Raw genomic sequence first — 22,957 nt, 5'->3', positions numbered from 1 at the left:
TCACTCTATCCTGAAGCTTCAGGACTGCAATAAAAGGAACCTCATCACACAGGTTGACTGGCGAGAGGTAAGACTCCTTGGTGCTGGGTGGAAGGGATAAACTGTGTAGAATCTCCCTGCTGGGAGCGTGCTGCTCTTTGGGACTGTGGAGCCTCTGAGTCCAGCTAGCTGCTCTGTATACTTGTAGAGACTTCTCTTGCTCTTACCTTGGAATGAAGGAGAGCCAGCATTCAGCAGCCTGACATTTTTGTATCGTGTTTTCCTTAAACCAACTGACCAGGACTGCTTAAGCCATGTCTGCTGTGTGCAGCCAGTGTGGTCCCTCACACCCAGGTTAAATCATTAAGACTGTAGATAACTATGAATCAACTCCCACAATTCTGCAGCCCAAGAAAACTTTGCTGGTGCACTGTGAGGGATTACAGAATGTATCTCTGGACTGCCTGTGACTTAGCACAGTCTTTCTGATGGACCTGGAAAGAGCATTGTTTGGAGAAACGTTAACAACTTTAAGCAAGCTACACACACTCTGATTCTGATCAGCAGCCTTGTTATAGTGAAGTTACCCGTGAAGTTAACTGGAACTTGCAGTAAAATGGGGTAGTTTCCTCACTTAGGAATTAGTTTGCTGCAGCACAGGCATACATCTCTACACAGGCTTTATTAACTTTTGATAATTAAACAGCTGCAGGGAGCATTCACAGACTTCCTAGCTACAGCAAACTGCCTTAGCATGCCTGGAACTGGCTGTAAAGACCAACATTAGCTTAGCCAGAATTCCTGGCCATTAGCCTATCTCTTTTCAGCCAAAGCTCCTTGTAAAAGGTTATGTTAAGATAAATCCATAAACCAAAGACCTAAGAGATTTGCAACAGTAACAGCTGGCCACTAAGCAGAATTTTTTATTTTTTGGCTTTTTTTTGTTGTTTTAAATCATCGCTGTTCTAGGCTTTTTAACTAAGTGAAAAACTTTATCTGCTGATAATGAACAACACTTGGAACTGAAGTTTCCCATTCTCAAAATCCAGGAGCTTTTTAGGGATATTGATCTTACTAATGAAAAATAGCTTTAGAAATCTTTCCCTGTCAACCAGCCTCACCTGGCTGGGCATGAGTACATCTCAAGTTTGACTTGAGGTCAAAGCCCCACTGAAGCATGGTGTGCTGGTTTGGGGCCTGGTGCTTGTTCTAATTATGCAGCCACAAGCCTTTGGGGTCTGATCCATACGCATGCATTGCAGGACAAGTTTACTTGCCTCTGCCTGCAGTTCTGTAAAAATATATGAGTGTATCTGAATATATAAATATATATATAGTCACATGTGGTGTATCTGTGTATACACAGTATATACAGTTTTCACTCTTTCACACTCACATCCCCTCCTGTCCACACAATTTGACAGAACAGCACTGGACGCTTGCAGACTTGTACTATCCCATCCAAGCCCAGAGAAGAAAAGCAAACAGATGCAGTTCCTGTCACATCTGGAGGCCAGACGTACACTAGGGCTTTGGACAGATCCCCTGGAAAGGAAATCCAGCCTATTCTGCAACGTGGCGGTTTCTAGCATGCCTCTGTGCAAACCCTCGTGGCCAAGGCTGTGTTACTAGTAGCTGAAGGCCATTCAGCCCAAGCACACTCCCAAGGGGAGCAATGATGCCTTTGCAGATGGAGCATAGGGCAGAATGAAGGAGATCTCTTTGAAACAGCGATCAAGCCCAAATCTCTGGTGTCCCCTTGGATGAATCATTTACACTGCCCTTTACTTTCATTTTAAACAGGTGTTAAAAGCCTAATCATTTATAAACTAAGTGCTCAGGGGCACAGTAAAAGGCAGAGAAACAGCTAGTCCTTGCCAGCTTGCTGCTCTTTAAGAACTAGTCGTGCCAGCTATTTGGGTACCACTGAACAACATTTACACCAAGCCCTAGGAAAGCTGCTGATTTATTAGAAATGAGGGTGATTCAATCTTGTCCAAAGTTACCCTCACAGAAACTAATTTGAACTTCAGTAGCTTTTCACATGCAAGTCCAGCCTCGCTTGCCCCGCACCCAGGCCTGATAAGCCCGTTGCTGACAGTGACTGAGCCAGCATTTTGCACCACCGGTCATCTCTGCAGCAGACAGGGGAGATGATGCATGCAAACAGAATGAAATGTCCACCCACTTTGCGCTACCAGAACATCACCCCATAACTGCTGCCAGGCAAAGACCAAAATTGCATGAGACTATTGTTTTAATGCAGTCCTCACCCAAAGGATCTCAAATCAATCTGCAATAAAGCACTGAACAATAAAAAACTGAGAGTCCTGAACAGCTCTTGTACTTCCAGCCCACCCTCCTCGCTCCAGGATTGTTCGTGACACACCAAGCTGTCTAACTCCAAGGAGCACTGACAGCAGTAGCGCTAGAATCAGAGCAAGTTTCACCCCAAGCTTTGTCTTTAGAGCCTTAGCTTAGAGAAAAACAGATGACCTAAATCCCTTTGCAGCTTTCACCAGTGAGACTAGTGAACTTGTGCAGATAACCGTTTTGAGCAGCTTGATTCGTAAATAGGTTTTATAGGACACAGCTTTGCCTAGGGCTTGTGACTTCAACAAAGCCCATTTCTCCATCAAATGCAGGAGTTTCATCCCTTGCTAGCTTTGGGAAATCTCACAGATAAAAAGCCAACATCTCTTCTAGCTCATCTTCTTCTTCATTTCTCTCTGTTCTCATTTAGAAACCTTGGCTGACGTCTCAGACATTAGGAGGAGCGAGGGTGGAAAAGCCACCTTCCATCATAAAGCCTCTGACTTAGATCCAAACTACCAACAAGAATCACCAGCATAAATGCAAAATGGCCAAAATGGTCCCTGAGAGGATATTTCCAGTGTCAGATTATAGCTGTGGCACACAGCCTGGCTGAACATCAGACAGTGGCCACCATCATCAGTCTGAATCTGGCCCCTCGTTGACCTGCAAGTGTCTCCTTACACCCCTGAGCTGACACAGTGATGCCTACGCTGTGTGGACATGTCATGGCTCCTACCCCACCAGCTTCATATCACAAGCCAGCTGGTGGAGAGGAGAAACAGCACCAAAATAACTTGCCACAGCAGGAGAAGTGTCAGCCCCCTGAGATCCAGGACCAGAACAAGGAGGCCATCATTCAGCATTAGGAGCCTGTCTGGACCTCTTGTCCTAACAACTTTGGCAGTCACAAAGGAGCCTTGACAGGTACCTGTCAGTAGAGGGAGACATGGTCCTACTGACAAGCCCAGTGTATTCTGCATTAGTTTCCTGACAGCCTGAGATGGGCTCACTTTTTAGAGGAGGCTGGTGGGGCCATATTCCTAAGCAGGAACTAATCAGTCCCTCTTCAAACCAGTGCGCAAAGCTGCCCCATCTTACCTTGTCAAGCTTTGCCTCTATCTCCACCACATCTGTTTCCACTTCATCAATGGTTGCCCTGCAATGACAACAGCAAAAAGAAATCATTCATTGATTGGTTTTGCTGATTGGGAAAGAAGCCAGGAAGTCTCAGGTGAGTAAAGATCAGAGGGACTAAGGTATGTGTGCTGGTGGTGGACAGGAGGAGGGATCCACGCGTCCCACTTTGGAGTTTTCTGCTGCTGTGTAAGCTTAGGACTGACTTACTCAGGAGAAGGATCACACCTCATCAGGAATTAACTCCACATGGCTGGAAAAAGAGATGGAGATTATGCTATCTTCTGTCAGTGTCATGGAGAAATTCAGATGTGCTGTGGCAGTCATACACATCAAACTCATTCAGTGACCTTGTTACTTGGTGGTAATGCTAAGTGACACAGAAATAACCATTGTTACACCTTAGCCATCCATTCACATCAGGCACAAATTGCCTGCTTCAGTACCACCAAAACCCATTTTCTAGGCTATAACTGTGCCTAAAGTACAGCCACATGGTGAACTACGTCCTTTGAACCTTAGGAACCATCACTTAAGCAGAAACACATCTTGATCCTTTTGTCGTTGAATACCGTAAGTCTCTTTCACACACATGGGGCTTTGCTTGCATACGGATAAATCTGCTCCATGATTATCGGATCTGTTTTCTTTCCACGTCACTGGACAGATGTGACAGTAAGAGGCTATTAGAATCCAGCTGCAAAGGTCACCAGGCCTCCCTCACAAAGTGAAATAGTAACATGACATCAGCCATTTGCAAGAGGCATTCCCAGACTGAGGCATGTGGTATGAAATGACTTTTTTGAGGCCAGAATCCAACAGTAAGCACTGTAAACCTGAGAGCATTCCTTTGCAGAGCTGCTCACTGCTGTATGATGTCTATAGTTGGACAGTTGTTTCTTTAACCACACACCTGGAAATGTGGTAAGCCTCACACCACCCTTATGCACCAAGGATATGCAATCCAAATTTCACTGCAAGGAGCTTCTTAAGTTTGTGGGCTTGTAATTTAAAAGGTTGGTTCCTGAAATATTACACTCAGGCTTTAAAAAATCCAGCACTGAACGTGTGCCAGCTGAAAGAACAGTAGGGGAGAGATGTGACTTAGAGCCCCACGAATCAATACTGCTATCTCAGCAAAAGGACAGGACGCCCACAAACCAAAGGGACCAGCAAAAGTGCTGAAGGAACCATTAGAGTATGTGGTAACTCTGTGCCTCTGAGGCTTTTGGTGTCTTCAGTGAATTAGTGAATGATGAAGACAGTGACTGTCTTCACCAAGGGACAGGCTTCTAAGAGCAGGAAGGATAAATTTAACAAGAAAGCCCAAAAGGTCACAAAGCTGGGGGATTAATCTAAATTTCTGCCATGCTGAGGAAGGGTTCCGGCCAACAGCATGGTACTTATATGTACCTTACAAAGATTACACATAACCAAAGTAGCACAGCACACTCAGTGACATCTATCCTAAGCATTCTTCAATGGGAAAGATGCGTAATACCTCACACAGGTGAGGGCAGTCCCCATCTGTAAGCTATGAGACAGCCAACATTTGCTGTGGCCTCAAAGACTCTGGGTCTAACAACTGTCTTGTTGAATCTAAATTGGCTGCATATTCAAGAACCGTGATGTAACAGCTGTAACTTTCCTTCAGAGACTCCTGTCCTCCCCTTCCACTGCTCTCCTGCTCCCAGATGATATTACTTACAAGCAGAGGAGTGTCTCCTCCATCAATGTCCCTTTCCATTAAAAATTCCTTCTAGCCTGTGGTTTGACCATGCTGCTCCCAGCCAGGGAGGGCAGAAGGGGGATGCTGGCCATTGACAGGCCACTTGTGACTCCACTGCTGCCCTTTCCTCATCTGGTTTCTTTTAACAAGTGAGTCTGAAGGAGAAAAAGAGGTAGGTCTGCTGTTCATAAATGAGCTGTGATGTTCTTCAGCTCTGTGAGCAGCAAGAAGCACTGAAACCCTGCCAGTGCTGTGTGAGGAAAGGATGTGTCTCTATTCCCTTCATCCAAGAGCTCTTGATGTCATCTCAGCAAACAATACTCCCTACATCTTAACATAAGCCGAACATCAAATCCAGAGGAAACAGGCTAGGCTATTAATCACCATTATATATCGCAGAAGACAGCCTGGAATCTGCTTTCATTCAAAAATACCGGATGCAAAAAAATACAACTACTGCCTACAATTGGCTCCTCTACTTCCTGCCAGGGAAGGAGAAATATGTACTTACAAAGAGTTTGCTACCTGCTGAGCACTTTAAATGAAGCATATTTGTTACACTTTCCCTCACCTCACACATCACTTCTCTCTTGATAACTAGATAGCCTTGTCCCTGCCATGACACCCAGTGTTGAAGATGGCGAGGCCAAAACTTCAGACAGGGATTTCACAGACACCCTCCATCTAGAGCCACCCCGAGCAAGCAAAACAGGAGGGCAGCCGAGCACTCTGCTTCTGCACAGAGCAAGCCCTGGGCTCTCTGAAGTTGCAGTAATATAGCATGGCTGCTCAGGAGTGTATTTGATCCCTGACCTTCTCCTGTATCTGTCAGGAACGTGGCAAGAAACCAGGACAGAGTTGGCAAGACAGGAAGAAACTATGCATGTTCAAAACGGCCTTTTTCATCAGAAGTTCCTCAAAACTGCAGATAACTAGAGACTAAATCTGCACCCACCATGGTGGGAGCAAGTCTTTGTGTATAGGTCATAGTTGTGTAGGAATTCATTGAAAACAACTCCCCAGCAAGGAATACTGTGCAGAGTCCCAAGGCATGACTCTGCTGCAGTTGCAGGGCTCTCAGTTTCCTTTATGCAAAGGGAGGCAACCGGTCACTGCAGGTTTACAAGCAAGTAAAATTTTCTATGATAAAAGCAGAAACACAAAGTATAGTGCATCTATTTCTTTTTTTGCACTTTTGTTTTTTAAGAACAAGCCCTGTCTTGGGATGACACTGTAATGCCAGCCTTTGCTTTCCACAAATACCTCTCTGTCCCACCACAGGCACTCGGAAAAGAAGGAAATGCAACAAATACATTACAGAAAATGACTAACACAGATCCATGTCCAGCCCACAGCATTGCCACTACTGTCCTTCCAAGCTCTGGCCTGACTCAGGGACTCCTGTGATGTGAAGCTGCAATGCTTCTGATAGATGGTGGCTTAGGTCCTACTAGACAAGCATCTACTAAAGACCCATTGCACTTCCTGGTCTCCTGTCTGCTCACTGAAGCCATACAACCAAAAGGGATGTTGCAAACTCTTAACTGAAGGGTCAGACAACAGATTGATGTCATTAGAGAACAAGGGCCTCTGCTTCAGCTCAACAGAAATGTCATACTCTGTTCCCTTACTGTGCCGCAGTGCTCACCTGCCCTGGCATCCCTCTCTTCCTCTTCCTGATTGTTCTGTGTACAACTGATGTCCATGACACTGGCAGCAAGGGACTTGCCCAAATCAAAAATAAAGAAACATATCTTACTGTAAAGCCCCTTTGACAGTTCAGAAAAAGTTATTCTAGTAGGTGTATTTAACAGCGACCTTTTCATTGGCTTGCAAATTACATTTGATTGGTTATTAGTGCTTAGGAATTTCTTTACTTTTCAGTCCTGATGCAGTGTCCCTTTGATCAGAATCTCAGCCAAGAGGGAGCTTTCATACAATTGCTATTGATTTAAATCCAGAGAAAGATATATAACCAAATATCTGCTCCCTAATTAGGGAAAACTCAGATGTCAATGTGGCCATCTTCAGCACAAACAACACCCACAAGAGTATTTCAAAGCTTTGCAATATGCTCAGTGTTCCTCATAAGCTTCAAAAGTGGCAACTTGCAAGTTCCGGAGAAAGATGTAAAGACTTAGACACGCCAGAAGGGAATGGGTGGCTTCTAGAAGACTGGGTGTTCTGTCAGTGTCCTGAAACGCAGATTCACCGGGCTGCTGGTTACTGCGGTGTCAGCACAGCTGAATGACTTTGCCTTTCTGTAGCAGCAGCAGAAAGCACCATCATGAAGACTGTGCCATAGCAACAACAGCCAAGGAACTTTCTCCAGCAGACTGAACAAGTTAAGTGCTGGGTAGTCCTTTCTTTGCTTTCCTCCAACACTTCTTCCAACGTCTTCCTTGAGCAGCCCTCTGGGAGCAGCCTCTAGCATCCAAGCAGAAATCTAAACTCCTTCACCCTCACATCAGCCGGACTGAAAATGAAATCCTGGTGACTCATTATGAAAGTACAGACTCCCTTGTGCCCAGGGCTCTGGCCACAATCGATCTGCTACCAGCTCTTTGAAAACACAGCCAAAAAAGCAGCTTCCTTCTCTCTAATACCATGGTGCTCAAGCTTTACTGCAACACATATGGCCACCCTATACAAATGGCAGCCTGGCTGTGCCTGGAGCAAAGCTTTTGAAAGAAATGGAATAATTAAAGAGCTTCTTTCAGGCAAATTTTTTCTCTTGCAGCTATTTTTGTTCTCTGGGTTTGGAAGTCGTGTGCCTTCATGCATTGCACTCTTACTGCCAGATTCAATTTTTCCACTTGGTTTCTTCATGCTTCTGATAGCTGGACATAATAACCAGCCAAAAAAAAAAAAAAAAAAAAAAAAGAGCAGGGATTTCTGGGGATGCTTTTCTTTTCAGGAAAGAAACAGCAGCCATTGTTTAATCTGCAGAGATCAGCTAGAGGCTAGTGTAGCAAGGCAGTCTAGCAGCATATTTCCTGTCAGAAGGTGGAGAGAGCATCTATCATTTACTCCTCATTTTTATCATAACCTCAGAAAATGAGTTGATATATTTGGACTCTGTGTGGAGGAGGAAGACATTTTGGGTCTGGTATCCACTAAGGTATGAATACAACTATGGCTAAGAGAGCATGAAATTTGAGCTTTATATTTGGTGTACAGCCTTGATATAAAAGGTTCCAAGTGTTTGATTTCAAGGACTTGGTGTTTCAAACCAAACACCAAGTGTTTGATTTCTCAGGGACCTATTCAGTTCCAGGACTGGAATGGAGTTACAGCTTCATTACAGGAAGCAAGGATGAACATTTATCCATCCTTTCCAGTTACATGGTGCTTTTATATCTGAATGGAGTCCTTGGGGAGATGAATTATGAGGCTGTGATGTGGTTAAGGGTAGTGCAGCCATGCACTCATCTTGGATAAGCTGTAAGTGGAAGACTGAAGGACCCCAGTCTTCAATCAGATGCCTAACTCCTACCCTGCAGTGTCTTTTCTCATACACCTGGACTTGTTGGCCAGGGATTTTTCTTTCTGCAGCTCTGGCCCTTTGCTTCTGAAAAAGCAGGGTAAGTTCTCTAAGGGCTGGGAGAAGGTTAGAGCAGAGCAGCAGTGTGCAAAACTAGAAGCAGTTCAAGTCCTCCCCTGTTCCCTGCCTTCTCCTCCTCCCTGACTAAATGATGTCACTGCAGGGCCTGCGATGTCAAGGGAGAAACCAGGCAACAAAATCTAGAAGTAAGAGGTGCTGACTCCCTTGCTTACAAACTCACCCCTGCCCCTCCCCAGAATGATGTGCATGAATGCCAACACACTTCATCATGATCTGTGCTACCCCAACACACTGCAAACAGGCTGGTAATGAGCTAAAACAGTATTAACCAAGCTCTTTCTTGACGGCCCTGCTTCATACAGCCAGGACAGGCCCAGCACGTTTGCTCCAAAGAGGTAAAAAGCTTGGGGAAAGAGATTATACCAGATTCTTTAACACCTGATTTCCCATCCTTCAGGGGTCCAATATGCCTAAGTCCATCCCTGGGCTTTTGAGGTTCAAAATGTCCTTATCCTGCTTACTGAACTTCCACTGATCATGCTGCCCTAGAGAAATAATAGTTTTCAGTGCAACTGCTTACTGCAGAACACAAGCACTGGGCTAAATTCTCTGCCAATTTCATTCCCAAATTTAAATCCTCCCACTGTTCCACCAGCGTGTCATAGATAAAAGGCAAAACCCTTTCAGTTACACAAGCAAGCTGAGAACCTGGAATAACTCCACAGGGATGAGTAATGCCACCTCAGCACTGCTGAGCTCCACTGCTCCATCCTAAAGGAATGCTGAAGTGAAATGAACAGGCATGGCAAGGGGCACATAGGATCCCAGCCAAACCGACACGCCTGCCGTGTCCACAGCACTCGTGGCTTCTGACAAACAGAAAACCCCAGGCACAGGCACCAGCTGTGGTGTGTACGCAGGGATGCTCACGCTCACCCAGGTGGAGGCATCTGGCTAGGAAACCAAGTGATTCTTCACCCAAAAAAAGCAATGTCCCAATTGCTGGGCAGCTAAAAGCTGTATAGTCATGTCCTGGCTGGGTGCCCTTTGCATTTCCTGATGCTGTGCTCTTCCTGCTAATGCTTTTCCAGCATTATTTTCCAGCAGCTATTTCCGTCATGAGAGGAGAGAAAACAATCCACAACCTCATCTGCAAGTCGTTCAGTGCAAAGCGGAGCCCTTCCAACTAAAGAGAAGAGGCTTGAGTTTCCTTGCTGAGAGAAATCAGCAATTCCCCACAGTCCAGGTGGTTTTGCATTGTGAGTTTTGCTTTGTCCTTTAAAGAAGCCATTCAGAAGCATGATTTGTGTGTGACAAAAATCTTTCCAGGGCATTTTTATATCTTATGGAGACAGGAATAATAAGCTATACTGCTATCAGAGGACAGGGTCTGTGCAAGAACACATCTCCCTTTCCCCTCTTGTGACTTAGTTCTACACACTTTCATTAGACAGTCCTAATGAATCACCAAGAGAATAATCGCCCACATCCAAAAAGTGATCAAAGCAAGAAAGTCCCACTGGCAAACTGATGCAGAAATTAAGTCATTGGCATCACTACAAGCTGAGGCTGAGTATAATTGTGTGGGTGCCCAGAACCACATTTTATAAGCTGTGCTTGGGGTGCAATTAGAAGAACAGAGCTGATAGAGGAGGATGGACAAAACCAGAGGGGAAATGACATCCTGACAGAGGGGCACTGGCCGTGAGAGGTCAGCCACGAGGCCCCTTTTTTAGTTAGTTTATCATTAGTCACCATTTGCTTCTGACTCTTCTGAGTAATAGCAGAATCACAGAATCATTTAGGTTGGAAAAGACTCTTAAGATCATTGAGTCCAACCGTGAACCCAGCACTGCCAAGTCCACCACTAAACCATGTCCCTAAGCGCCACGTCTACAGGTCTTTTAAATACCTCCAGGGGTGGTGACTCAACCACTTCCCTGGGCAGCCTGTTCCAGTGCTTGACAATGCTTTAGGTGAAGGAATTTTGCCTAATGTCCAGTCTAAACCTCCCCTGGCACAACTTAAGGCCATTTCCTCTTGTCCTATCACTTGTTACTTGGGAGAAGAGACCGACACCCACCTTGCTACAACCCCCTTTCAAGTAGTTGTAGAGGGCGATGAGGTCTCCCCTCAGCCTCCCTCTCTCCAGGCTAAACACCCCCAGTTCGCTCAGCTGCTCCTCATAGGACTTGTACTCCAGACCCCTCACCGGCTTCTTTGGATGTGCTCCAGCACCTCAATGTCTTTCCTGTAGTGAGGGGCCCAAAACTGAACCCAATATTCAAGGTGCAGCCTCACCAGTGCCGAGTACAGGGGGACAATCCCTTCCCTCGTCCTGCTGGCCACATTATTTCTGATACAAGCCAAGGTGCTGTTGGCCTTCTTGGCCACCTGGGCATACTGCTGGCTCATGTTCAGCCGGCTGCTGACCACCACCCCCAGGTCCTTTTCCACCAGGCAGCTTTCCAGACACTCTTTCCCAAGCCTCTTACAAAAGAGATGGTTTATGGTGACTGGAGCAATGAGCAGACCTAACAAAGCTGTTATTAGCTGCCACATAAATCATCTCTTAGCCTTGACTTCCCTATTGCTAAATTGATAAACATTTGCTTCACAGTGACACTGTGAGTATTCAGTGATTAATCCATGTTTGGCAAGCTCTGGGGGATCCTCAGGTGACAAGCTGACTACAGCAAAGAAGAGTCATGTATTCGTTTAATAAACCTTAGCATTAAAAAATATCACATTACTAACCAGCTTAGGCACAAAGTGATCAACAGACATTTCTCAGAGAGGCCTGTCTGGATTTTTCACATTTCTTTTTCTTCATGGTGGAATAGTGGTCATGGTGTTCTTGACATTTTTTGTTAACTGAGTGCTTTTGACACAAACACACACGTGTTCTACATGAAGGCAGAAATGGCAGAATGGCAGAAATCCAACACCAAACTAGGTATTAAAAAGCAGTAAAATGACCTAAAAATGCTTGGTTATGTCTGGCAACTATATGAAGAAGAGAACCAAAAGAACATAAAATGTAATTCCGAATTATTGGCTGCTATAATAGCAACTACATATACTTGCAGCTGTCAAAGGAACTCACAAAGCTAATAATTAAACATGCCCTCCTTCTTCCTTGGGAAGTGCATTTGGTTTTCTTCACTTTTCTGGCAGGGAAACTGAGGCACAAGAATACAAAGACTAAGATTTTTTTTTCAGCATTGAAGTTCAGAAAAACACAGGGCTATTTTCTACATGCAGTCACCAGATTACAGGTTGTTAAATTGGTCAAGTAAAGGGCTCATTTGTCCCTAAGGCACATTTATATACAAAGGCTACCTCATCCACCATCTACAAAAATGCTGCATTTTTACAGCCAGCATGTAAAAAGCACCTCGGAGGTCCTTGCTTTCAGAAGTGCCCACCAAATGTAGGCACATCTCTTTCGGGGCCACACAGCTCTGCGGAGCGTGAGCTGATCCTGCTCCAAGTGCTATCAGCAGGACACGTGGGGTCCAAGCCAACTCCCACTGCAGTCAACGTGAAGACATCCCTTTAGCTCAGCAGGAGCAGGAATGTTTCCGGAGAGCTTGCCTCCCTCCCTCCACCTCCACTGGTGCCAATTCTAACTCAGGCTGATTTGTGACTCTTACATATGTGATCTAACTGCTACATCGTGTTACCACTCCCTTACAAGCCGTCTGTATTGCTGTGCATAAAACTCTCCCCGAGTTGGAGAGAAGAAGCTGTAGCCCCTGAACTCTGCCCCACCTGCAGGCCAGCTGTTTCCAGCTGCTGGCTTGGATGCACGTAGGCTTGCTCCCTTTCAAATCTCTCTTGCCTTGGAGGAGTCACACATGAAACGGGAGCACCCCATTCAAAGTGCTTTTATACCTTGTGCTATACCTGATCAACGTGTTGAGTGGGCTGGGTAATTCTGAGAAACCCACCTTGCACCAGGAATAACTGCATGCATATGGGCATAAAACCCACTTTGCTAGCAGGGAAAAAAAAAAAAAAAAAAAAAAAAAAAGAGACTGTCAAATCCAGAAAAATAGCTAATTTATGTCTTGCAGTGATAACTCCTCCACAGAAACATCTTCTGTGGCCAGGAAAAGGACTGCCTTATGAGCCTAATGTGTTTGGAAGAGAGCCACTGGCATATTCAGATCAAAAACAATGTTATTTAGCCACCCGGAGCATTCAGATCTCTGTTTAATGTATCTCCAAATCAGGCTGCTAAGGGCCCTACACTATATGTCACTGCAGTGATGTTCAGGACTTCCCTTAGTTTAATGCTGTGGGACAGAATGAAACATGGGCTTTCCAGAGCTCAGACAAGAAACAGGAACTCCTGGATCCTACTCCTGACGACCACAGCACCCATGGGAGACCACTTACCACAGTCTCTGTGCCCCATTATTGCTATTAAAAGACTGAGGAAAATGAATCCTTCCCTCTCTCACAAGATTGTTCGGAGGATTTAATAAATAGTGGCAAAATGTTCACAGACTCAGGAGCTGTAGGTGGGCAAAGCAGAGTTATTATTATTTATTAAATCTGTCTGTGTTCTATTTGAAATGGAGTGAAACCAGCATTTCCCTTGGTGAGATTAGCTCTGCCCCTAACTAGACAAGGATGTTTGGCACAGACACAAGTCGTTTCTCATTCAACTCCTTCTTCCAGAACCATCAGCAGCCTGACAAGGTCACTGACAGCTGCCAAACTACCTTCCAAAAGGAGCACAGACCTTCTCTAGAAATTAAAATAAGGTAAGTGTGTTCCCTCAAGGCAAAGGGGCCTGCAGGGGAAGATGGGATTTTAAGTTCCACCTCCATATCCTCCTCTTCTGCAAGATACTGTATTTCTGGAGGTTTAAACTGAGATGAGGTAAAAGCCAGGCACTGATTACTTGTAGTCACTCTTAGGATTTTTTTTGCAAGAGAGAAAAGCGCTGCCTTCACTGCATGGTGAAATACTGCTGTGGATGACCCTACAGCAAGTACATTATTCTCACTTCCTTTTATTGGCTGTTACTGTAAGATATAAATGGGAAAAATAAGGAATCTGACATAGGCAGCAGTCAGCAAAACTCTAAAACAAAGTAGTTACTAACCTCCCTAAATACCTATCTGAAAGCTTCTGTGCCCTCTAGTATCCACTGTTCTTTCTCCTTTCTTTAAAAGAATAAGTATACTTTGCATCTCTCTGTCAATGTGAGCAGACAGCACCATGGCAACAGCTCCATGGAGACAATATCCATGGCAACCAGATCCTGCAATTGCTATGGCTTCCCCTTCCAAATAGAGCTTGATTTGCATGGCTTTTTGCATTTGCTTATGGAAATAGCATGGGATCGGCTGCGAGATAGTTAAGCATGGCCAAAGGTTTCTGAGGATAATGAGCAGAGCATACAGGATAGTGTTGGAGATGTAAGTTCTAATGTCATTAAATACCTGATCAGCATCCCACCTCAGCTGGAGTGTGGACTGGAAAGCGAAGAGAGTCTAGGTGAGATGTTTTCTCAAGGCTACAGCCACAGCAAGTTTGTGGTTCTCACACACAAGGCAGAAGAGCAGCCTTGCCAGTAAACTGCCACTTCAGACACACACATCCCTTGTTAAAATACTGGAGATTTGAATCACCTTGTTGGTGCTGGTTCTGCGATGCTCAGCAAGCACAGTCCCACAGGACTACCTCCCAGAGGGGTCTGAGAAGGAACTGAAGAGCTGCCCTGGATGAGAACATATACTCCCTCCATTAATGCCAGTCATTCCTGAAACCAAAAGCTCTCTGAAAAAATGAATGGAGCCTTATATGCTCACATGCTTCACATATGTTGTATAGCTTAGGTGGGAAAATTGAGGCACAAAAAAGAACCTTCTGAACTTCAAAAAGCAAATAAGCACAAAGTCCCCTGAGTCCTGGTCTTAAACTGGACTCCTGTTGGAAGAGTCAACCTAGAACTGGGAAGAGGGATGGTGGGGAGTGAAACCAGCCAGGAGCCAGGAAGAATATACAGGAAACAGACTTCATCTACAGGAAACCTTCTCATCCCCAACCCACTAAATCCTGTTGCTCTGTCAGTTAAGTGTGGCTCTTATTATGCCCAGCACTAATTCATCCCTGCCATGCACACCAGACAAACTGCCCTCCCCCAATTACACACGCAGCAGTGGGATGCCTAGAGCTAAAGAGTGTTCATTTGGGATTAAGTTGCACCTGAGGCTTTAGTGGCTCCCTGGCTGATGGTCAGGGTAGCAAGTGCTGCTGCCATCTGCTCCTCCTTTGCTTCTTCTCTATTACCTCCCCTAACCAGCCCTTCATCCCAGCTACCCACACGTTTGCCAGGCACAGCCCTCTCACGCTGTCCGTTTCAAAATCAGCAGCTAGCACTGCTTTCAAGCTCTGTTGCATAACAATTTCTAATCAAACCAGACTTTCCCATCACATTTCCACCAATCCTGTGCATGCTGATCCTTAGTCCTTGCTCTTCCACACCTCCACTTATCCTCTTCGGAAGGCTCTCCACGTGGTGGGGGGAGCACACAAAAAAGAAGCAGCCTGGGTAATTGAAAACTCTGCATACGACTGAGGAAAGTCAGATCCAATGTATTACCACTATTCAATTGTTGCCTGGGTTTAAGTTTGCTGAAAGGAGATGGCTTTACAGTCTTGAGTCTGATGTGCACAAATTAGTCACAGCACATGAACAGCACTGTCCTCGGTTGTCTCTCACTGGTCCCTCTTTCCGTCCAGAGAGGAACCAGTTCAGCTGATGTTGACTCCCTCAGGCCTTAGAGTCTCTTGTTCTTTCGTCAACAGCAAATCAGGACAAACTAGATTAAAACTCAGTTGGGTAGAAGACCAATGACTTCAGCAATGCTTAAATTCTATTCCAGAGCAGCAAGTTCTCAAAGTGCAAGCTTCAGTTCTGTTGCTGTGGATCAATGGCAAAACTGCGCTTGGCACCAGGAGGATGAAATCCCATCTGTCTTATCCTTGTGAGGGTTCCTGGTTTTACTGATGGGGGTCTGGATCAGGGGAAGGTGACATCAGGGAACATGCCCCTCCATCAGCCCCTGAGCCTATTGCTACCTGCTCTCACCCATCCTTATCAAGCTTCTGAGCAGGTTCATTTGCTTCCTTCAGATTCTTGGGAAACGCAGCTTGTTCCCTTGTCCCCTTGTTATTTTATCCCCTTTTATCCCTCACTGCAAGCTCCCTGCCTTCTGCCTGTGTGCGGTGGGGGAGGGAGTTCCCGCAGTCCCTGCTGGCTGCAGCACTCTCACACAAAGGAAAAGTAAATGTTTATCTGGTTCTTTGGTATGTATATCACTGCTGTGCTTACAGCTCAGTGGAGAAGTCTTGCTGCAGCTGGAGTTAATGCCTTGGAATACCATATTCCAAGGGTGAGTCTAACTAGGCTGGGCAGAGTGCTGTCTAGCAACTCAGAGCGGGAGCCAGTGCTCCTGGGTTGTATCCTTACCTCTGGCAATGACTCAGCCGTGTCATCCAAAATAACTCATAATCACTCCCAGCCTTGGCCTCCCCATCTGTAAAATGGAGCCGTTCACAAAGCTGTACTGTGAACTCCACTTAATGACAACTGCACCACATTCAAAGACCTTCAGATCAAAGATACTGTGAACAGATTACTGTTAATATTGCCAGAGATATATTAACACATCCCCAGTGCTGACAAGTCAATAGCCTTCCCAAGCATAAATGCTCCACACAGTACAAACACTGACCTAGATTTTGAGTAATTATGCTGGAAACTGCCACATGTGATGCTTTTGCTCTCTGGCTTTCAAGTCAGCAGCATTCATGTAAGTAGAGAATATAGAGCTACCTTTAGTTTCAGAGCGGTCCCTTTCCTGCTGCCACTCAGTGTTTCAACATGTTAGCAAGAGCAGACCAAAGATTATTCTCTCTTTTTCCATCCCCAAACTGAAGTCTGCTGCTTGAGTGGAAGCAGAACGTTTCTAGGTGCAAAACAAGGTTTGAAACACCCTGTGACACTTCAACTTCCATCCAGGAAAGGGCAGTGCTGCTTGCAAATCCTAGGTGACTTACTGCAGTATAGAGTGAACACAGGGATCACTACACAGGGTGGCAAAGACAGTCTTGTCATGCCAAAGGTGACCTGTCTGCAAGTGAAGTGAAAGAAATTCCCATAATGCATCAGTTTAATTGTCAATGGAGAGAGGAGAAAAGAGCTCCTTCCTGGCCCTTACAGTGCGGGGGTATGAACTATGGCATTGATCTTACCATGTCTGAGTGTAGGGACACTCACATATTACTAATCCTCTTCACAGTGAGAATTTTTACCTCATTAAATCAGGATTTTTTAATACATCCACCATTCCTACTAAACATGTCAACTTCCAGTTTCTCATCTTTTTGGTACAATAGCCCCAAATAGCAGCGCCCAGTGCAGCAAGAGGGAGCTTAGTCCTTCACAAGATCAAAACTTGGAGTCACAGCTCAATTCCAAATGGAGAGCACATGTGTGAAGCATACAAGGGAGCAGGTTCCAGGATGGCATGCAGGCTATGTTGCTCCATTGTGCTGACTGGGACAAGGCTTGCTGGCTTGCAGACCACGGCCGGGCTGGAAAGGTGCCCAGGGCTGAGATCTAGGTCTTGTTATACACAGCCATACAGTGCATGCCAAAGCAGCTCATCTGGCCAAGTCACCAGTGACACAGTCAGAACTGCTCTTGCTTAAGGAGAAAAGTCCAGTTTTACTAGAAAACACTGATTTCCTTCCTGATTTCTGTCTGTTTAAGGAACTGGCTTCTGGTGGTGAAATCTCAGGAGATACTGGTCTCCACAGAACTGGGACTCTTCTTGCCTTGTCTGCATGGCTCGCTTAGAGCATCCATGAAGCTATTGTCCCAGACAGTACAGTTCTGGCAGCGGGCTGGCTCTGGCAGTGAGAAAAATCCCAAGGCACAGGCAAGTGACAGGATCCTTGGCACAGCACCATGACACCAGGAGGAGAGAGACTCTCTGAGGAAAAAGTTTGCTTTTGACACTTGAGGTCCCACCACATGGCTTCACTGCAGGTGAGTAAAGGCCTAACAGCCTCATGCTCCGCATGGAAAGAGTAAGGTGGGGAGAATAATAATCACACGTGCTTATACAGCAATTCAGTGATGGGTGTGAGAGTACTTACTCCCAGGGCACTGTTTTATGCTCTGGTGGGGATAGCTTGCCAGTGAGAAAGCTACCAAAGGTAGGTTAACATCAAGGCTTAGAGGAAAAGTCCTGGAGCCAGCTAGGTTTTAAACAGCATGCATATGCAAAGTCCTCAAGCAGATACTTGATTTTAAACCTGTCTCTCACTCCCACCAAATTCAATGGGATTTCACATATATGTGAATGTGCTAAGCACATGCTTCACCCAGCTTGCTGAGTTGGAACAGGAATCAGGGTGAAGAAATTTCTTTGTAAAACCAGTTGCACTGGTATCACTAGTGGGACAAACTAGATCCAGAGATATGCCCAGCAAGGAATAAACTAGGGAGTTAAGGCTACATGCTGCTACACTTAAACCCCTGAGTTCCTCGCTGTCCCAAGGGTGAGAGGTGGAAGACACAGAGTGCCTCTTGCTAAACTGGGTATGTGAAGCACTCATAGTTTTTTGTAGGCTGGCTCCATCTGCATTACATAGCATTAAAGGGCAATTTAGTGCAGAGCACAAGAGCTGTGCACACTAACAAACTCGAGTTCCACCAAAATGCCAGCCACAAAGCAAGTGTCTTCAGCACAGCTGAGCATCCCAGGCTAACCTAGACAAAGTGAGGAAAAGATTGACACAGTAGGTCAAACTACAGGTTGCTAAATTTCTCTAAATAAAAATATGCTCACTATGCTTTTATGCAAACAAACAAACAAACAGTAAAGCCAGGCACAAAACTGAGGATAAGGTATTTTGGAGGTCTGCATGACAATTGTGTCTCTTTAATTTCTGGTACTGCCTAATGCAAGGATGCCACAGACATCCTTGTTCATGGCACTCCATTGCTCTGTGCTCCAGAAGCCACTCTTTCAAATGCATGACATATCTTAGAATAAAACCCACAAAATCCTTTTTATTTGCCTGTGGCTACTGGGCTTTTCTCTGGAACCATTAAATCTTTGATTTCTCTGGGTCCCATGTGATCATTTGTTACCAGAAGCTGCAATTTAAAAAAATTAAGTATCACAACCTAATTATCAACTCCTAATCCTCAGCAACCTAATAGAACGACTGCTACGGCGTGAGAGGTGAATTTGTCCAGCAAGTGAAAGCAGACAGGCTGGATCTTCTAGCATGAGACACTGAGACACACACCCCCACTCTCCTGCCACAAATATCATCCTTAATACCAAGGCAGAAGGACAGGACATATGCAGAATCAGCATGTATAGTGATAGTAGGTGGGTGATGAATGGCAGAATTGACCATTAAATGCCTACCTATTAAATGGAGGCCTTAAATCACATACTAAATGTTTACCTGCACTAGTGATGAATTAGACACTGAAAATGAGGGCTGCATACCTTGTCACTGATCTACATCAAATTCATAACAACACAGAGGAAAATTTTCCGACATCAGTAGGGATTAAAGAGGGTTTTTTGTTAGAAAACAAATCTGTTTTATGCAAAATAGTGCAGCCTTGCACCTTGCTGGTAGCAGTGTGGAGTGGCAGGTAGACTCAGGGCCTATGACTCTCCAGAATTCCACAGAAAAGTTGTTCTGGAAAAAAAGCACCACTGGCAGATGTTAGGTGGACCCTGCTATGCTGCACAAGCCTTCTGCCTCGAACCAGAAATAGCTGGACTGCAGATGTGTGCAAGATTTTGTTTAGTCTATCAGGGTTATTGCTGTGGAGAAAACTTTATTTTACTCCTAAATATTCATTCTCCCACACACATACATAACCACAATGCACACACACACAGTTTGGCAGAAGATGCACAGCCTGCTTGTTTGAAACCTAGAGCTGGAATACAAAGACATTTCAGAGAGATTGGTGGGAGCCAGAGAGTGGTAAAGGGAAAACACATTGACAATAACAGGAGATGCTGCAAGTCAGGGAGCGGGGCCAGGAAAACCATGCAGAGAGGCAAGGGTAGATTAGCAAAGGGAAGTGCAAGAAAGCAGGAGAAAAGTGCTTTTGCTGTCGCTCAGGGGCAGTTTCAGTTCATACAAAGTCAATGTGAAGCACTGCTGATTTACACCAGCTGGGAATTTAGCCTTCAGCACTGGTTCTGCATCCCTGCAGCCAAAGAGAGTTTTGCCAAGAGGCTTCACCAGACGAGGCCTTTGCTTCCTACGCCTCTCAGTGTTTCAGAACGGCGGGCACTGATCGTGCACCTGGCCTGGCTCTGAACCCTTCTCATCCCTTGACAGTCTCTGAAGTGCCAAAAGAGAGAGAAAGAGGGACTGTGGCGAGAAAGTCACAGACACAAATACAGAGCAAGGCAAACGTTCCAACTTGCCAGTGGCAGGTGTCCCTTTGCTGCAAGGGCAGTGATAAATGTCACCCTGACCTCCGAAGCACAAACACACACGCACACTCCATCTCTTGTTCCCATTAGCTCCGGAACAGACAACCACACAGGGCCTATTCTATGGGCACAGTATCATCTTGCACTGATTGCTACTTGTCCTCTGCCTTGATGGTGAATTTTGAACTCATTAGCTGCTAATGGCTCTGCACGTGGAGCCCAGGCACACTTGGGGCCTCAGACAATGCCCTCCCTTGTGGCCGCCGCCACAGGAACTCCATTGTGTGCCCCAACACTGGAGCTGTGTTCCCCTTGGCCGCCTCGCCACAATTCTCCCTGCTCTGTGAGATTTCCCGACCCTCTGCCAAAGCCAAGCCTCACTGGCCTTTTCAGCGCCGGGGTTTTGCTTCACATTTCCCAGCACAGCACAGTTGTCAGTGCAGCTCCGTTGGCAGGGGTGACATTCCCAGCTCTCGCTGGCACCTGAGCCCACAGTTGCCCCATTCTGCTGGAAGTACAGGGCCCAGACCCTCACAGAACCCCCAGAATTCTCCTTTGTGAACCCCAAAAGGAGTTGGTTTGCAAGAGGTATTCGGCATTTGGCACTCCTCACTGTGACACTTGTGACCAGCCTTTTGAAAGTGATTCTTGCTCATCATACTGAGTCATTTGGAAAATCTACCTCCCAGAGGTTCAAGTGCCTTTGGCCCCACTGCTCAAACCCTCCCGTAAGTGGGGAAGTGCTGTGATACTAGTAAAACAGGGAAATCTGAAGAAAGCTGCTAGGATAACCATAATCATCAAAAATCAATGGCAAAATGACATAGGAATTCACAGATTTGTGGTCCACAAGCAGTAGGGACAGTTAGGACTGTCCAGCCATACTCGCATTACCCAAGCCAGAAACTACCAGTTGGTCACTCCAAGACTAGTTCTAGCTCACTGGGAACAAATGGCAGCCACGGGGAGATGGGGTGGTGGTCCCCACTCCCTCAGAGCACAGGTAGGTCTAAAGCATTGTGCTGGTTTTGGCTGCGGTAGAGTGAATTTCTTCATAGCAGCTAGAATAGGGCTGTGTTTTGGATTTGTGCTGGAAACGATAATTCAGGGATGGTTTAGTTACTGCTGAGCAGTGCTTACACAGAGTCAAGGCCTTTGCTGCTCCTCACCCCACCAGTGAGTAGGCTGGGGGTACACAAAAAGTTGGGAGGGGACACAGCCGGGACCGCTGACCCCAGCTGACCCAAGGGATGTCCCATGCCATATGACATCATGCTCAGCAATAAACTCAAGGGAGATTGGCCTGGGGAGCCGCTGCTCAGGGACTGGCTGGGCATCAGTCGGTTGGTGGTGAGCAATTGTTTTCATTTGCATCACTTGCCTTTCTTGGGTTTTATTTCTTTCTCTTTGTTGCTTTCCTTTTTGTTACTTTGTTGGGGTTTTTTTTTAATTTCAATTGCTAAACTGTTCTTATCTCATGAGTTTTCTCACTTTTACCCTTCCAATTCCCTTCCCCCCACCCTGCTGGGGGTGCAGTGAGTGAGCGCTGTGTGGAGGTCAGTGCCTTCTTCTGCAGACAGGGATACACATGGGGATGAAAGTCACTGTCATCTCGGAAGGCCAGCAGCAGAGCAGAGCACCCTCCTCCTCAGTCTCAGCCACAAAACACAAATCCCATCCATTCATTCTACCTTGCTAACATCTGCCAATGTCAAATGTTTCTCTGTTTGCAGAAGGAAGGAACTCTCTTGCCCTTGAGAGCGGCGATATTCAGAACTACACTCTCCTGCAAACAAACAGTGATGCCTTTTTTAGTGCACCCTGCCTTACCATTCTTTCGACATTGCCTTTGCAGCAAAACTGAACTTCAAGCTTGTCTCAGCACAACAGCTTTTACTGAAAAAAGTGGACCCATGGGCATGGAAGACGACAGTAAATCTGACATTAAAAAAACCCACAAACCACTGGGAAGTCCTGCACAGCAGATCCAAACTCCCCATGTTTCAACTCTGCATGACACATCAGTCCCCTCAGCATACAGGGTTCCGGTTAAAACCACCAGTTTCAAAGCAAATTCCTGTCAGAGACACAGTCCTTGAATCTCTGTCCCAGCCACAGAAGGAGCAGTGTCCCATTAGCTAAGGCAGAGAGAGCATCTACCACTTTCATTGGATAATCCCTTAATTAGTGTGGCCTCCAAAATAATCCTATTGAATAGTTTACACAGAGCACAGTTTAAAACAAGCCATGCCACAGATCCCAGGGTAATGGACAGTATTTCATTCTTAGGTGTTTTTGAATTAGTTGATTAGTTTCCTTTTATATCTCCTGAACCAGGTTGTGCCCCAATCCTCCCAATCGTCCCACAGCACTAACAGGCCTTTGTTTAATACATTCTAGCTTGCTGGATTTAAAGGCCAATAAGACTCTTTTGACTAACTCCTAAATCCACAGAGGCCATTTAAAAAACCATGCTGGCTGAAAGCTTATTTTCCAAAGCAGTCCCTAGCCTTGACATGACGCTCTCATGACATGCAACATCACTAGCACCATGGGCACTGCGTTCTTACTGGCCTACACTTTTTAATGTGAATCTGTCGGGGAACATGTTCGGGCTGCATCATCTCAGCCCTCACCAAGCCCCACACTGCACGCTCAGAACAATTGGATCAGCCAAGTTTCTCCCCAAGTGCTATGTGCTCTATATGAACACTACACACAGGC

The 22,957-nt window shown here is 45.8% G+C and overlaps 1 protein-coding gene across 4 annotated transcripts in view; it reads right to left on the bottom strand.

Moving 5' to 3' along the window:
* ACAP3 (ArfGAP with coiled-coil, ankyrin repeat and PH domains 3) overlaps positions 1-22,957 on the bottom strand; it is a 99,956-nt gene that overhangs the window by 53,898 nt on the left and 23,101 nt on the right. For all 4 annotated transcript variants that reach the window (XM_074848031.1, XM_074848034.1, XM_074848032.1 and 1 more), the window contains exon 2: positions 3,394-3,451. In XM_074848031.1, coding sequence (XP_074704132.1) covers positions 3,394-3,451 — 58 coding nt within the window. The remainder of the gene's footprint in view (positions 1-3,393; positions 3,452-22,957) is intronic.

This window comes from Strix aluco, chromosome 22 (assembly GCF_031877795.1).
Source record: "Strix aluco isolate bStrAlu1 chromosome 22, bStrAlu1.hap1, whole genome shotgun sequence".
Lineage (NCBI taxonomy): Eukaryota > Metazoa > Chordata > Aves > Strigiformes > Strigidae > Strix > Strix aluco.
The sequence above is the reverse complement of the archived record's forward strand: the minus strand, read 5'-3'. Positions and strand labels throughout refer to the sequence as shown.